General features: G+C 36.7%; 1 protein-coding gene across 15 annotated transcripts in view; it reads right to left on the reverse strand.

The window, feature by feature from the left end:
• The window catches only part of ZNF638 (zinc finger protein 638), a 100715-nt gene that overhangs the window by 3741 nt on the left and 81158 nt on the right, over window positions 1–15816 (reverse strand). For 11 of the 15 annotated variants that reach the window (XM_084765350.1, XM_084765356.1, XM_084765351.1 and 8 more), the window contains 6 exons: window positions 14504–14626; window positions 11787–11824; window positions 6382–7612; window positions 5769–5834; window positions 3741–4668; window positions 2067–2168 (listed from right to left, as the gene is read on the reverse strand). In XM_084765350.1, the coding sequence (XP_084621476.1) occupies window positions 2067–2168; window positions 3741–4668; window positions 5769–5834; window positions 6382–7612; window positions 11787–11824; window positions 14504–14626 (2488 nt within the window). The remainder of the gene's footprint in view (window positions 1–2066; window positions 2169–3740; window positions 4669–5768; window positions 5835–6381; window positions 7613–11786; window positions 11825–14503; window positions 14627–15816) is intronic. The other 4 variants (XM_084765349.1, XM_084765344.1, XM_084765357.1 and 1 more) reach the window with 1 other exon arrangement.

Genomic DNA, 15816 nt, shown 5'->3' on the forward strand with positions numbered 1-15816 from the left:
CTCTCTCTCTCTCTCTCTCTCTCTCTCTCTCTTTTTTTGGTTTTTTGAGACAGGGTTTCTCTGTGTAGCCTTGGCTGTCCTTGACTCGCTTTGTAGACCAGGCTGGCCTCCAACTCACAGCAATCTGCCTGCCTCTGCCTCCCGAGTGCTGGGATTAAAGGCGTGCGCCACCACGCCCGGCTCCAACCATGTTCTCTTGCCCCCCTCCCTCCTCCCCTACTTTAGCCCCTCCCAGTCCTCCTTGTAAGGAGTCAAGCTCATTAGGCTACTAGCAAGAGTTGTTGGTTTGAAGAAAAGTATTGAGATTAGTGGAAACTGACACCAGCAAAGAATAACCTGTCCTAAAGCCCTTCCCACCCAGAAACATAATTTTACTCATCATATTTTATAGGATACCAAATTTAAGACTCTATTGAAGGTGTTCACATCCTATTTCTTGAGTTGATGGCCTAACAACTAATTTTCTTTGACTCTGGTCTCTTCCTATTTTCTTTACTAAAGTAATAAACTTTTATAAAGTTGTCTGCTTCTTCCACTCCAAAGGCCTAAATAATGGATTATTTTATTACATAGAAGCTGTATGAGTTGGCTAAAGTAAATAATTTGAGTTTAAAATGAGTGGCAAATGATTTTCTGAAGCTATTAGGTCCTTTGAGCAAACTAATGGAAATACAACTATTAAATGAGCCATAAATAAATTACCTTTCTATATTATTCAGTTCAGAAGAGATAATTCTAAGCAAGCTGGTGTTAAGTTGACCTAACATACCAGAAATTTTTGGTAAACACAAAACAAAAACTAAAGAATTTGTGTTAGGAGCCATTGGTGAGATAGAACTATTATTAACTAGAGCTTAATGTAAAACTTTTTTTTTATACAAAATACTTGAATAAAAGAAGGGATACCAATTTGGTCATGAGACATGATAAACAGTAACAAAGATGCAGAAAATTCAAGACTCAATTAAAAAGAGAGGCAATACTCTCATACACTTCAATGGAAAAACAGATTTTAATCCCAGCACTTGGGAAGCAGAAGCAGGTGGATGTTTGAAGCCAGCCTGGTCTACAGAGCAAGCCAGGGCTACACAAAGAAACCTTCTGGTGGGGGTGGGAGGGCCTTGATTCTTTCTAGATCAGTGATTCTCACCCTTCCCAATGCTGTGACCCTTTAACACAGTTCCTCATGCTGTGGTGACTCCCCACCATAGAAGTACTTTTGTTGCTACTGTAATCTTGCTACTGTTATGAATCATGACTATTTTTTGGACACAGAGGTTTGCCAAAGGGGTTGTGACTCACAGGCTGAGAAACACTATTCTAGATGCTTTATTTTGTAGCCAGGGATATTCTAAAGCTGACATTGATTTTCACCCCCTACTGATAGAAATAGAGCTGTATTTTATTTGTAAGGAGTCAAAGTAGGCAAAACTCAAGTAGGCCATCAGAGAAGATTATTCTTCTTTGGTAAATAGAAAAGAGAACAGTGAGGAGACCAGGTAGGAGGGTAGAGGGATCAGATTCAAAGAACTTTTCCTTAGACAAGAGGGAAAAGAGAACACTACAAAGAAGATGATAAAGGGCTTCATAATAGAAGATGCTGCCTTTTTTCTTTTTAACCTTTCCTAATCAACAAACCCTTTGAAATCAAGAATATGTATGTATTGTACTGCCAAGAACAGGAAGGATATTAGATACAATGACATACTGGATACAATGACAAGTATGTTGTGTGACAGTGTTTATGTTCTTTATTTATATCAACTTTATTAAATATTATTAATGCTGCTCAGGTGTTCTGTTTAATTTATTGGTTGGATGGCTGGAAGCAACCATAAGTAATATATAGTTAATAAATTATTGTTTCCTGATGCTACAACATGCCAAATAACATCTTGTAATTTCCACAAATATTTTTTGTTCTAACGTCACTAGTCTGAAACTTCTCTAAATTATGAAAGAACTCTACAAGGATCTTATATGCCTGCCTGCTGCCTAGCTACTTTCTTGCCTGATTATCATGATCTCATAGGATGTTTTTCTCCCCACCCAAACAACCCCTTTACCTCCTTCACTCATTTGGAAGGCCTCTTCGCCTTTTGTTGGTTCTGGCACTTTTTGTGAGGGTGGTGCTTTCCCAATTCTAACTTTCTTCATTGGTGTTTTAGCTTTAAAAAGAAAGCCTAATTTATTGCTCTATTACCAGTACTTAAATTGCTTCTAATTTAGCATATTAAACTATCTAGTAAAACTACAGAAACTTGGAGATGCCTTTTTGTTTTGTTCCTGAAACAGGGACGTGCTTATGTAGCTGAGACTGAGTGCTAGCCTACAGGCATGTGCCAGCACACATGGCAAAGAAATGTACTTCTAAAGAATGTTTATTTTTAAAAGCAGTTCAGTTAAAATAACTTATGTTCACATTTATGTTCTGAACAATTATTCCTTCCTATTCTTTTCAATAGGTGGTTTAAACTTTTCCCTGAATTGTTGCCAATCCAGTGAGATGTTCCTAATATTCCATTCTTTCTTTGGTTATTTTTTATTTTATTTTTGGTTTTTCGAGACAGGGTCTCTCTGTGCAGCCCTGGCTGTCCTAGACTCACTTTGTAGACCAGGCTGGTCTCGAACTCACAGCGATCTGCCTGCCTCTGTCTGAGGCAGTAAGCTACCACACCTGGCTCTCTGGTTAATTTTTGCAAGGGTTGCATTCTCCCTTTCTCCAAACGTTTCTTTGTATAACAGCCCTAGGTACCCTGAAACTCACTTTGCAGACCAGGCAGGGCTCGAACTCACAGAGATCTGCCTGTCTCTGTCTTCTGAGTGCTGGGATTGAAGGCACACACCACCACTACGCAGCTCACTTTTAAAAACTTTTATAAAGTAGACATTTTCATTTATAGACATCTAAGGAAACAAAAATATACTATTGTTTGAATTCCTTCTTATGAAGGTGACTTTATTCTATACACAGTATGTCTGTTGGATTCAAAATTTTTTTAATGAAAATTATTTTTTTGTCTTTCTTACATCCTGCAAACAAATAAGCTGCTCTATTATTGAATACCATCAAAATATTACACTATGCCAGGTGTGATGACTCTTCACCTGTAATTTTGGCCCTTGGGAACCAAGTTCAACTCTACATTTTGATTTCTAGGCCCACATGGGCTATAGAGTCAAACTTAATCTCAAAAGTCCAGTATCTGCCAGGTTCGGTTGTTTACACCTCTAATTCCAGTACTAAGGAAGCAGAAGCAGAGATAGTTGACCTCTGTCAAAGCTGCCTGGTCTACATATGGATGTTCAGGCCAGAAAGGGTTACATAGTGAGACCCAATCTTAAAAAATAAAAATAAAAATTGAACAGTACCTCAATGGTTTGTTCCCCTGCTGGTTTTGTTCTAAACCTAAGTTTAAGCCAGAAGTGACAGGCAGCGTAATGTGAAAATTGTTCTACCCATATAGAACACACCATGTTCACTGAAGCTCTACAGAGCTGCTTCAGTTTGTTTCCTGGTTTGGCATCCTTCCTTGAGGTATAACAACCTGTACTCTATAAACTAAGAGAAATGGGTGCAACCTGTACTTGTTTCTGTGGAAAAACTTGAGTGGTTACAACTGTAGGCTTATTTACAGAACATCAACGGGATGAGATTGTTGCTACTGCAGCAGTGTGTTCATATTAGTTTTAAATATAATCTCACAAAACAGAAAAAACGAGCACTTTCAAGTATCTACCTGCCAAACGTCTCTCAATCATAGTTTTCAGATCTTCTTGCATGACAGTATCACTTCCTGGACCTACTTGGGAGAAAGATTCAAATTTTGTCTTCTTTGGACGCACAGCTCTCCTCTTTCTATTTCCTTTTTTAGCTGGATGGTGGTCAGTTTGGCCTTGTGCTAACTCGGCTTTTGAATCATTGTCTCTGTACTCTTCATCTCCAACTTCATCCACAGTAACAAAATTAAGCGCTTCTTTAAGGCTGTTAAAGTCAGCCAGAGAGTCTTCATCCTCCTCAGTTACTTCATCCAAAGTCACTAAATGACAATCACTGCTGTCATCTTGTATTTCATCTACAGTAACTAAAGTAGAAGGGTCTTCAGGCATCTGGGAAGAAATGAGCCCAATAGAATCTCTTACAGTAGCTCCTTCATCTCTTTTAGCATTCAGAGTAGCAAAAGTGATGTCTGCTGACTCTTCTACTTCACCAATTTCATCCACAGTTACCAAGCGTTCCTGTTGAAGATCTTGTTCTTCAGCCATGGACAGAACAGTAACATCTTTGGGTTCGCTGTGGGAAATGCAATCATCTTGGTCAATTAGCTCATCTAAGGTAAGAAGGGAGTTAGAATTTTTTACCATTTCTTCCATATTGAGCTCTTCTTCATCAATGACTTCGTCTACAGTGACCAGAGCCTGTGTGGCTGCATCTTCCTCTTCTCCAATCTCATCTAATGTTACAAATGACAACTCTCCCTCCACACTGTGAGAGACACAAGTTTTCTCCTTTTTCTTTTTTAAGTTAAGTTCAGGGGAAGGAGGAATTTTGAGAGCTTCTTTTCTTTTTCCTTTTAATGGATTCTGCTTGGCTTGAGAAGGATTTACTTCCTCTATGACTTCATCCACAGTAACAAATTCATCCAAATTAAATGTAAATAGTGGTTCCTGTTGGAGAGTTAAGAATCAGTGCTGTGAACCACGACTGACCACTGGCTAGTCACTACTAGTCACCGTAAACTAATATGCAGATCATCTGTGAGATTTTCACTATAAAGCCACTTCCTAAGACTGAAATAAGATTAATGTTATATTTTTAAAAGTTCCAAAGTGATAAGGCTAGCAAGATGGCTGAGTAGGTAAATGTGCCTGGAACCAAGTCAAACAACCTGAGTTTGATACTCAAGAGTAATGGTATAAAGAGAGAAATGACTCATACAAATTGTCCTCCAATTTCCATGTATGTAAGAACACATACATTCAAGAATATGTACACAGAGCACACAAGTAATTAAAACAATAATAATTTACACTTTAAAACTATATTTCAAGCACTTGTCAAAATAATTCATACAAAGAATCTACTATTCCATATGTTAATTATCTAGCAAGTGTTCACATTTTTTTAAAGTTACTTATTTATTATGTATATAGTGTTCTGTCTGCATATAACACCTGCACACAAGAAGAGGGCACCAGATTTCATTATAGATGGCTATAAGCCATCATGTGGTTGCTGGGAATTGAACTCAGGACCTTGGGAAGAGCAGCCGGTGCTCTCAACCTCTGAGCCATCTCTCCAGCTCCTCAAAAATAAAAAGTAAATAGTTAACTGTATCAATTAATATATATATATATATGTATACATAAATAAAACAAAGCTAAGGAAGGAAGTATCTTAGTTTCAGTAAAACTCTCTGAAAAGATTACTAAGACTTCACAGGTAATATAATCGTATTTGAAAACATTATCTTAAAACTGGTACCATAGTAAAAGACATTTCCAGTAGGTTTCTGCATCTAGTATGCTGTCAATGACCCATTGCTATTATACATAGAAATAAAACTACTTAGTATGCCTCAGCGACAACGAATTAGTGACAGGATAGGAATGAAATACTTTTGTTCTATCCTGTCACTAATTTGCTGTTCTTCGGTGTTGTCGCTGAGGCACACCCACGTTCACTATGAAAAGGGGAGTGCAAGTGTAAGGCACGTGGTGCTGCTATGGAAGGGTGGATATAGAGAACATGGATGCTCTCATTTTACCTCTTTTGATTTGGAACTTCTACCAGTAGTACTTTTAGAATTCTTAGTGTTCTGCAAAGCCAATGCCTAAAATAGTAAATAAAAAAGAAAGAAAGAAAGAGTTTATACTTTTAAAAAGAAAAAAAATAACCAGCAAATATCCAAATATGGTCAATTATGCAAATACTTAACAAACATACAAAACTAAGTCAATAATCATTTAATGGTATATGTACAGTCTCTAAAAGTTATAACTAAAGTCAGTTTCCACATGTCAAAGTTTAGGCAATTAGTAAACTGATAAAGGAAGTTTCAATTTCAGAAGAACAAGAATGCCAAATCTTCATCCTAGGAGCCACTACAGACCCTTCCTTTAAATCAGTTATATTTCTGGCCAAATTTTAACTCAGCTACATTTGTGACCAAGCAATACTTTCCAAGTGTGTGAGTAAATGGGAACTCCAAATGTCTACCTGCTTACATCAATGGAAGTATTTCAGAAAGGGAAGCAGGAGCGTGGGGCTAGAGGGAAGAAATGAAAGCATGAGCCAGAACTACACTTCCCACTTCACAGCTACAGCAGCAGAGCTACGCACTTCAAGGATACACCGAGCCATTCTTCTACTCTCCTCACCTTATTGTTGCTGTCATCCCGCTTCATGATGGGAGGTTTAGTCTCTGTTTCCTGAGACTGTTTTGTTATGTCCTTGTAATCCAGTTTAGAATCCTTGCACTGCGGGGCTGAGATCCTTCCACTGCATCCTCTGTTACCACCACTCTGAGCGGGTTTGGATTTACTGTTGCTTTCTGCCAAGCCTGATCTGGTATTTTTAAGCAGACCAAATTCCTTGGCTGAAACTTTCTTTTCAGCATTTATTTGATCTCTAAGCATAGGTTTTTGAAAAATGTTCTGACTTTCAGTTTTCGAAGTTGTACTTTTTGCTTTAGGAGAAGAGACCACAGCAGCCTTGATGCTTGATTTACTACTGCATACATTTGATACAGTCAGCACACTAGTTTTACCAGTTTCCTCAGGCTTACTGGTCTGACCCACTCCTTTAGCAGGGTCTGCCTTGATTACAGCACTTTCTATTGGCTTTTCCCTTATTGCTGTTATAATCTTCTCTAATTTTTCTGCAAATGTGTTAACTTCTGCAAACGTCTCATCCTTCTCTGTTTTCTCTTGGAAATCCATTCTGGTTTCTTTAGTAGTAAGCTCATTTTCCTCCTTGTCGTCCACGCTACCTTTATCAGAAATATCCTTGTTGCTCACAACCTTCTCATCCTCAGTGCAGCTTCCTGGTACTTGGGTCACAACATGAGCAGATGGCAGTACTTCCGAAACAGTTTCATGGCTGTCCACTTCAGTTACAGCTTCTGCCATAGGCTGTGCAATTCCAGAAAATAAATCTTCTCCTTCAGATGGAGAATCTTTGAGAATTCCCTTGATGTTCCTTTCTTCTAGGAAGACACTGTCAGATACTGATAATTCTGTTTCAGGGTTTGTAACTTCTGCCTCTTCCTTCTCAAAGTCCCTGGTGTACATTTGCTGGTTTAAAGCAGACTCCTCTATATTTTCGCTGAATTGCTCAATATTGGCTGGAGTGGATGCTACAAGAGGAGTATCTATGCTGCCCTCTGCTCCTGGATCTTTAAGTTCCAGTGTTTCAATTGCAAAGCGAGACTCAGACAACACTTGGTTGGGTTCTTCCTTACCGGGTTCCTCTTGCTGCACTGAAGTTTCTGTTCCAATACTGGAAATACTTTCTTCTTCAACCTCACTAGGTTTAACAAAGGGACTATCAGCTGCTGTTTGTATCTCACTTTCATCAACAGGACTGTTTTTCAAGTCAGGGCTAAAAGTACTTAAAAACAAACAAAAAGAACACAAAACAAACAAAAATCAAACTATGATGAGAATTCAATCACTGTAAATAATCTTGTTGATGCCAACTGTAAAGGTTTCCTGATGTACAAAGGCAAAGCACTGGGAAATCCAGCCAATCAGCATTAAAGTGGCTAAAATGTTCTGATGGAATTACACAAGGTGAAAGATATAAGAGATCCTCTATCTTTTCAATTCAAAGGAAACAGCAAAACTGGGATTGTTGGTATCTTCCTTTTACTTGTGTAAATTAACAATTTTTGACTCCTGTTTCAGGTTCATACATTAAAAGACTGAACAAAAATTTGACACATCTCAAATAACCATTAGATTCTTTACTCAAAACACAGGTAACTAAGCAAAGTGTGTAAAGTTTTATAATAAAGCTAGTGATCCATACATGGACACTTAAAATGTATGGGTGAACTTCCATAAAAAAAGCAACTGATATTGCCATGTAAGGAAATGCCACTGAACCCCTCTACCTCCTTTTTGGATGCAAAAGACCTACTTTTAATTTTCTGAAAAATATACTGATGAACGATAACATTAAAAAAAATCCTTTCTTTAGAAGCACCTATGTAGCTTTTGGAAATTTAAAATTATAAGTAAAATTGTTAGATCCACCTTAACATGAACATACAATCTTACTACAAACAAACCACTCACTCAGTTATCAAATAATATTTAAATTATCCAGAAGAAATAGAAACAATGCATGGCCAAGGATATGTAATTATTTTGTCATCATGGTCTTCCCAAATCCACAATAAGAAAACACATATAATTTTCTAATTCTACAATTTTTACTAAAGCAGAACCAGAATAAACTATTTTAAATTAACATTTTACCCTGGAAACTGTCTTTGAAAAAAAGGACTTTTTCAAGGCCATGTCTAACAAAGATCTTCACATAGTTTTGTTAAAAGCAGTGTATTAGAGACAGGAATCACATATTAAAATCGCAGTCCAGTCTTAGCTCTTTGCTTCCGAGGAAGGAGAGGATAAGCTGTTGTCTCTAACATGCTTCTCGGGTGACCAATATGCTGTAGTTCACAGTATTAGACAATGTCTCTCTCTGTCCTGAGATGTTACTTTTATTTTAGATTTGGAAAAGGTGTTATCTGCCCTTACTAAGGTTTAGTCATTTTGTTAAATAAACTGGTTCTCCCATAGTAATAACTTTAAGTTTATAAATAAAAATAACTGTTCACTGTGAAGCCTGAGAAGTTAAAGATGAACACCTAGGGATCATAGATCTTAATAACAATATACTCTAATGTATGTGTAAGCTACTCAGCATATTCACACGCTTCCATCTGAAATTATTAATATCTCTAACACTGATGCTACCAAGAGCTGATATTAGGCATTCCAAATCCTTGGAACTAAAGTAGACTCTGTGGCCACACATACATATGACAAACAATGGTGACATTCATAGTTACAGGGATATTCTTCAAAATACAAAACTTTTGAAATTACAAGATTCATATATATATAATAAAGAATTCAAATTCCTGCTTCATTAGTGAGCTATATATATATCCTAAAGATTTATAAACAGAACTACATAGACACATTTATGAGTCTGAATAAAGATTTTTTTAAAAAGATTTATTATTTATACAGTGCTCTCCCTCCATGTTCACCTGCATGCCAGAAGAGGGCGTTAGATCTCACCATAGATGGTTGAATAAAGATTTTTAAATCTCAGCTGAAAGATGTAACAAGTTATTATCATTTATATAGAGAATAACTATGCAGTTCCACATTTGAAATGCAGTTCTGTAGACAGTTCAATTCCATATTTTGCTTATATGCCAATCATTTTAAAGTTTATTTTTATGTGTGTCTATTTGTGTGTGTGAATCCGCATGAGTGTATGTGCACTATGTGAGTGCAGGAGTCCTTGGAGGCCAGAGGAAAGCATTGTACCCCTGGAGCTGGAACTGCAGGCATCTGTAAGCCTCCATGTGGGTTCTGTGAAAGATCAGCAAGCAGCCCCACTGTGTATTAGTCTTTTAAAATTACAGTGTTTTCTTCATAGAAATTGGTTTAACCGAAAAGAGCTATCTGTTTATTGGCTATAATGAAGGAAAGTTTCAATGTTGATCTATTTATTTTGGACTGCCAGTGAAATGTCAAATAAATGACATTATAACACCAGAGTTAAAACAACAGTCTGTTTTTGTTTTTTAAAAGATCAATGATAACAGCCACATTTAGAGAAACAGTAGGAAAACAATTCCAGAAAGGCATTTAGTACACAGGTATCCTATTCCCTGCCCGACCCCACCAATTCAAAATTTCCCAAAAGGCATACAATAAAACCCAAGAATGAGAATAAAAGATGACATCATAAAGCACACATCCCAAGGCTTTTAGGATGAGATTTAACAATGGAGAAAATGAATATTTATTTGAGAGTTCTACCAGGTATTTCCACCAGGTATTTCCTAATATTAACAAACAAGGGAGATTTCATCTAGCATTGATATTTAAGGTCTTAATCAAATAACACATAAGCAGGGTGACAGGTATGGAGAGAATGAATGAAAGATAATGTAAGTTGTTACTAAACTATGAATGTGAAGGTTCCTCTAAGCAATCTATGATCAGATTAATTAGAAATAAAAGGATGAACTGACAACCACACTTACTTTTAAAAACCTCAACAATTTAAAATAAATAACACCAGCATTTTCTTGGTGTAAGCTTACTTCAAAATTAATGTTAAGTACTCTAGCTATATCCCACATTTTAAAATAATACATTTTGTCTTTGTACTACAAGTCAGGAAAAAGGCTGACAAAAAATTGTAAGTTTTAAAAAATCAAATTAACAAGACTAGAAACTATCTGTAAACATGTCAATATTTTCAGTTTTTATAAAGAAGCAAAACCAACAAAATAGACAAACCATTCTGTCTAATAAAAAACAAGTTTTGGGGGAATTAACAGAAAAAAAGCATTAACAGAACACACAAAAATGAATTTTGGGGGAAATCTATTTCTTGCTATCAACAGAGCAAAAAATGACTGTCTATACAACCACATGTGACATTGTTATTTATTAAGTTTTCTGTGAACTTGCATGTGAATATAATTGATTTGAGGATAGATAAACTTTTAAAAAGTGCTGACACACACAGCAACCCAGAAATGCCGCTTATGAGTTACCAATGTATTTTAATGTGCTCATGATCAGTTTAATAATCTATAATTGTTTGGTTTTATAAATAACTAGTTAATGAGAAGAGAATCCTTAGGCTATTGTTTGCAAAGCATCAAATAAGTACTTTAGTATTTAAACATTTTCAAGTTGCTATTTCAAAACAATCTTACAAGATTTTAAAACAGAGACTAACAAATAGCAGTAATCAAAAGTAAACACCGTGGCTAAAACAAATTTGAGTAGGTAGTTTAAAGAGACTCCCCACCCCCTCTCCCTGACTTAAGAGGTTTATTAGGGTATACAGAGACAGACACGCGAGGGAAGAGACAGCTAAAAGAGACTTCTTGAAAGTCACGCTTCATTAGTTGATATAAAGTAGTACTTCTATTGGTTTTTGTTTGTTTTTTGAGACAGGGTTTCTCTGTGTAGCCCTGGCTGTTTAGGCCTTGCTTTATAGAACAGGCAGGTCCTCAAATTCACAGCGATTCTCCTGCCTCTGCCTCCCGAGTGCTGGGATTAAAGGTGTGCGCCACCACGCCCGGCTTACTTCTTTTGTTTTGACAAATATTCTCATTTTATACTTTAAACATTCTAATTTTGTACCAACTTAAAAAAATACATTTAAAAATGTGTGTTTATTTTAAGCTAGTGAAAATTTAAGATTAAAAAACAAAAACTGTATTTAGCTATTTAGTACACAACAATTTAGTGAAGAGCATGTCACATTGATCAAGGCTTAAATTGCTCCAGGGTGTTTACTAAGCATAAAGAAGCAACTTCTTTATATGCAATTCCAATGGTTTATCCATGCAGTTTCTCTCAACAGTCAATAAATACTTGAATGAGATTAAATATAGCCACCAACCAAAACAACCCTTAAGGCTAAACAGAACCCAAAAGTAAAAATATAAAAGGAACAAGTAAGGTGGTAACTTTCAGTATATGAGAATGGAAGGAAGCAATGTAAAGCAACATACCTTTCTTTTCCCAGCTCTGGGTCATTCTCTTTTTGAGCCTACAATATAATTCACATTTTATTAGGAAGTTATACTAGATTTTCAGTAATAAATCTACTACCTAAATATTTTCAGGTAAAATATGGATAACAAAAGTAAAATGTAGGCTGCCTTTTAAAAATAAGGGAGTTAGTTTTCTATATACACATAACTTAAGTTGCAGATTTTTTTTTTTCGTTAAAACTGTTAGGTTACACCAGAGTAAGTCAACTTACCAATTTATGAGATGTTGACAGAGATGAGAAACTTTTGTAAATGGTAAAAGCCAAAAAATAACATCTGTTGCTTAGAGTACAACCAATAAATATGACATAAACATCTTCCTTGTAGATGTATTTTTAAATATTTGTCTTTATAAGGAAAACTTTTTACAAAGCATCCCACAAAGTTGGGCATGCTGCAGCAGGCCTATAATCCTAGCTACTTAGAGGGCTAGAACAGGTGGACCCCTTGAAATCAGGAACTCAAGACCAGCCTGGTGCTGGTACATGCTTTTAATCCCAGCACTCGGGAGGCAGAGGCCAGCCTGGTCTACAAAGTGAGTCCAAGACAGCCAAGGTTACACAGAGAAACCCTGTCTCAAAAAGAAAAAAAGAAAGAAAGAAAGAAAAGGGGTAAAAAATAGGAAGACCAACCTGGTCAACTTAATGTAATCTTCAGAACAATATAAACATTCCTATTTAAACACCTACAAGTGAGGATGATGGCTAAATTGGTAAAGTGCATATCATGCAAGCATAAGGAAGTTGAGTTCAGACTCCCAGCATCCATTTTAAAAAATTGGGGATCAGTAACATGTTCATAATCTCAGTGCTTGCTGGGTAGAGACAGTAGGACCCCTGGGTCTTGCTGGTCAGCCAGTCTAACTCAAACAGTGAGCTCTAGCTCAGTGAGGCAACCTGTGTCAAAAAAATAAAAGGTGGAGAAGGTAGACACCCAGCATCTACCTCTGACCTTTACACAGATGTACACACATAAACAGACACACACATCCCTAAAAATGCTACAGCAATAACCTTTACATATTATCTAACCCCCGCCCCCACCGACCCAAAAGCAACTGTAATGGAGCATCAAAATGAAGGACTCAATGGGTTATTTAAAAAGTCAAAGCTAGTATCTTTTTTTTTTTTTTTTTTTAAGGACAAGGTTGTGGGGACAGTAGGAAGGTTGGAGTCAATCTGGAAGGAGTTGAGAGAAGAAACAAAGTGAATGTGACCAAGACAAATTTTGAGAAATTCTCAAAGGATTAATAACATGTTAAAAAATAATAGCTTTTAGATTAAACACACACACACACACAACACACACACACATACACACACACACATACTCTTAAATGATTTTCAAAGTAGGACTATTGATGCTTCTTTGAAATTCTTCTAGCTAGGCGTAGTGGTGTGTACCTGCAGTCTCAGCACTTGGGGAGGGAGAGGCAGGAGGACTGCCGTGAGTTTGAAACAGCTTGGTTACAAAGTGAATCCAGGACAGCCAAGGCTACACAGAGAAACCCTGTCTTGAAAAACTAAAAAAGAAACTCTTCTTTTAATTTTTTGAGTGTTTTATATATTTACATGTGTGGAGGTGAGAGAACAACTTGCCTGGGAATGCACCCCAGGAACTAAACTCAGGTGGTCAGGCTTAGGGGTAAAGTGTCTTTATTGAGCTAGCTTGCTGGCCCAAAAATTCTTCAACCACCAAATGTATACTTAAGGTCTTTGCCCTTGCCCATCTGTGTAAAATATCTTCTTCACAGATTCATACAGCTTACCTTCCTATTTTCTAAATCTTCCAAATGACTTCTACAGGGAATTATAACAACATTTTAATAAACATAATTCACCATTTATTCTGTCTGTCTGTCTGTCTGTCCCTGTTTCTCTCTTTCAAGATACGGTTTCTCTGTGTAGCCTTGGCTGTTCTGGACTCCCCTTGCAGATCAGGCTAGCCTTGAACTCACAGAGATCCCCATGCCACGTGTGTCGTTATGTGGAGTTTTGTGGGCTGAGGTAGGGTTTCATGTAGGCCAAGCTAACCCTGAACTCCCAATAGTGCCCCCTCAGAAGTGTTGGGACTACAGGCATGGGCTCCATATCTGACTTTGTAATTCTTTTTATCTTCATTTGTCTTCACAGCACGTTTGGAAAGATTAGGAAAAAGCACAGATACTAAATATAAGGTCCTATTATTTACCCCTGCTACAAAAATACAATGGAACTATTAGAAAAAAACCACAACTCTGAATTTCTTTTAAAGATGTGTTTGTTGCTTTTCTATATTTATTCTACTGTACAACTATGTAAACCAAGAATATGTAAAAATTGCTTTCTTATACACTTCCTACTAAATAAAAAATAAAACAAAAAAAAATTGTGTTTGTTACTGGGTTTTTTGAGACAAGGTTTCTCTGTGTAGCCCTGTCTATCCTTGAACTCACTCTGTAGAACAGGTTGGCTTCAAACTTAAGAGATCCACCTGCCTTTGCCTCTCAAGTGCTGGGATTAAAGGCGTGTGCAGCCACAGGTTGTGAGCCGTCACATGGGTACGAAATATCAAACCTGGGTCCTCTGCGAGAAGCCAATGCACTTGACTGCTGAACCATTTCTCCAGCCCCAGCCCTTTGAACTTTTAATATGGCAAAGGGTTTTAAAATGAAATTTTTTTAAAAAAGCACTTACCTCTGAGTCCATCTTTGGAGATAATGTGCAGGTCAACACATGGTCACCTATGTTTTGTGGATTTTGTTTCAGAAAACTGTACATTGTCAGAGCTGATTCAGGACTTTCTAATTGAAGAATCACCTTTAGAAAATATATTTTTTAAAATATGAATTTAAAAATTACAAGTAGAACTGGAATATTATCTAGCAAATTCCACTTTTTAGTAATCCCCAGAAGAACTAAAACTGAGGATCCAAACATTTATTTATTCACATTTCAAGAAATATTAGACATAACAATTAAAAGAAGAGATCTAACAGATCTACCAACTGGCAAATGGATTTTAGAAATGCAGTTTAAGTACACAACAGAATGCTGTTTAGCCTTAAAACAGAAATTCTGATAGATGCTACATCAAGGAGCCTGGAACATATACCAAGTGAAACAAGCTAATTGCAAAACAGTGTATTCAATTCAACTGCAATATGGCATCTGTTTCATTCTTATTTATAGAAACAGACAGAAAGTGTCAGTCGAATGAGCTGGGAGTGGGTGTTAAGGTATTGTTTAAGTGTCACTCTGAGAAAATAGGAAAAGTTTATGGAATTAGATGGTAGTGATAGCTGCGCAATGTAAATGTGCTTAAATCAACTGAACTGACACCGAAGGTTAAAATGGTAAAATGCTAGGCAAAACAAAAGGATATTTTAAATTCTTCCATTCTTTAAAACAGAGGAGAGATGGCTTAGGAGTTACTGCTCTCCCAGAAGACCTAAGTTCAGTTCCCAGCACCCACACTGGGAAGCTCATAACTTCCTGTAATTCTAGCTCCAGGGGATCCGACATCCTTTTCTATCCTTCTGTAGGGTGTGTACACACATCCACAGAAAAATTAAAACACATACACACCAACACCCCCAACCTATCAACTAAAGGAAAAAAGAAGAAAACCCAAATGTAAAAACCATACAACAAACCTCCACAAGGTCTAATGTGCAAAGTTTTAAAAGTTTAAAATGCTTGTGTGGCACCTGTGTCCTGCTTTCCCAGCCTATCTACACCTGCCTCTATACTCATCAGTTCAAAATATACTGAAGAAATTCAGTAGCTGGCTGTTACTTACATATACTTCTTAAGAGGAAGTTATGGTCACTAATATACCACCACATAATTGTAATATACTTATAAAATGAATCATTATTACTTTGCAATAATAAAGTAACTGATGCAAAGCATTGTCCTTTATAGAAATATACTACTGAAAAAAATCTAAGTTTTTCAATTAGGCATAGTAGTGTTACTTGAAACCACAGAAATACAGACCGTAGAAA

This window comes from Acomys minous (genome assembly GCF_964271855.1).
Source record: "Acomys minous genome assembly, chromosome: 17".
Taxonomy (NCBI): domain Eukaryota; kingdom Metazoa; phylum Chordata; class Mammalia; order Rodentia; family Muridae; genus Acomys; species Acomys minous.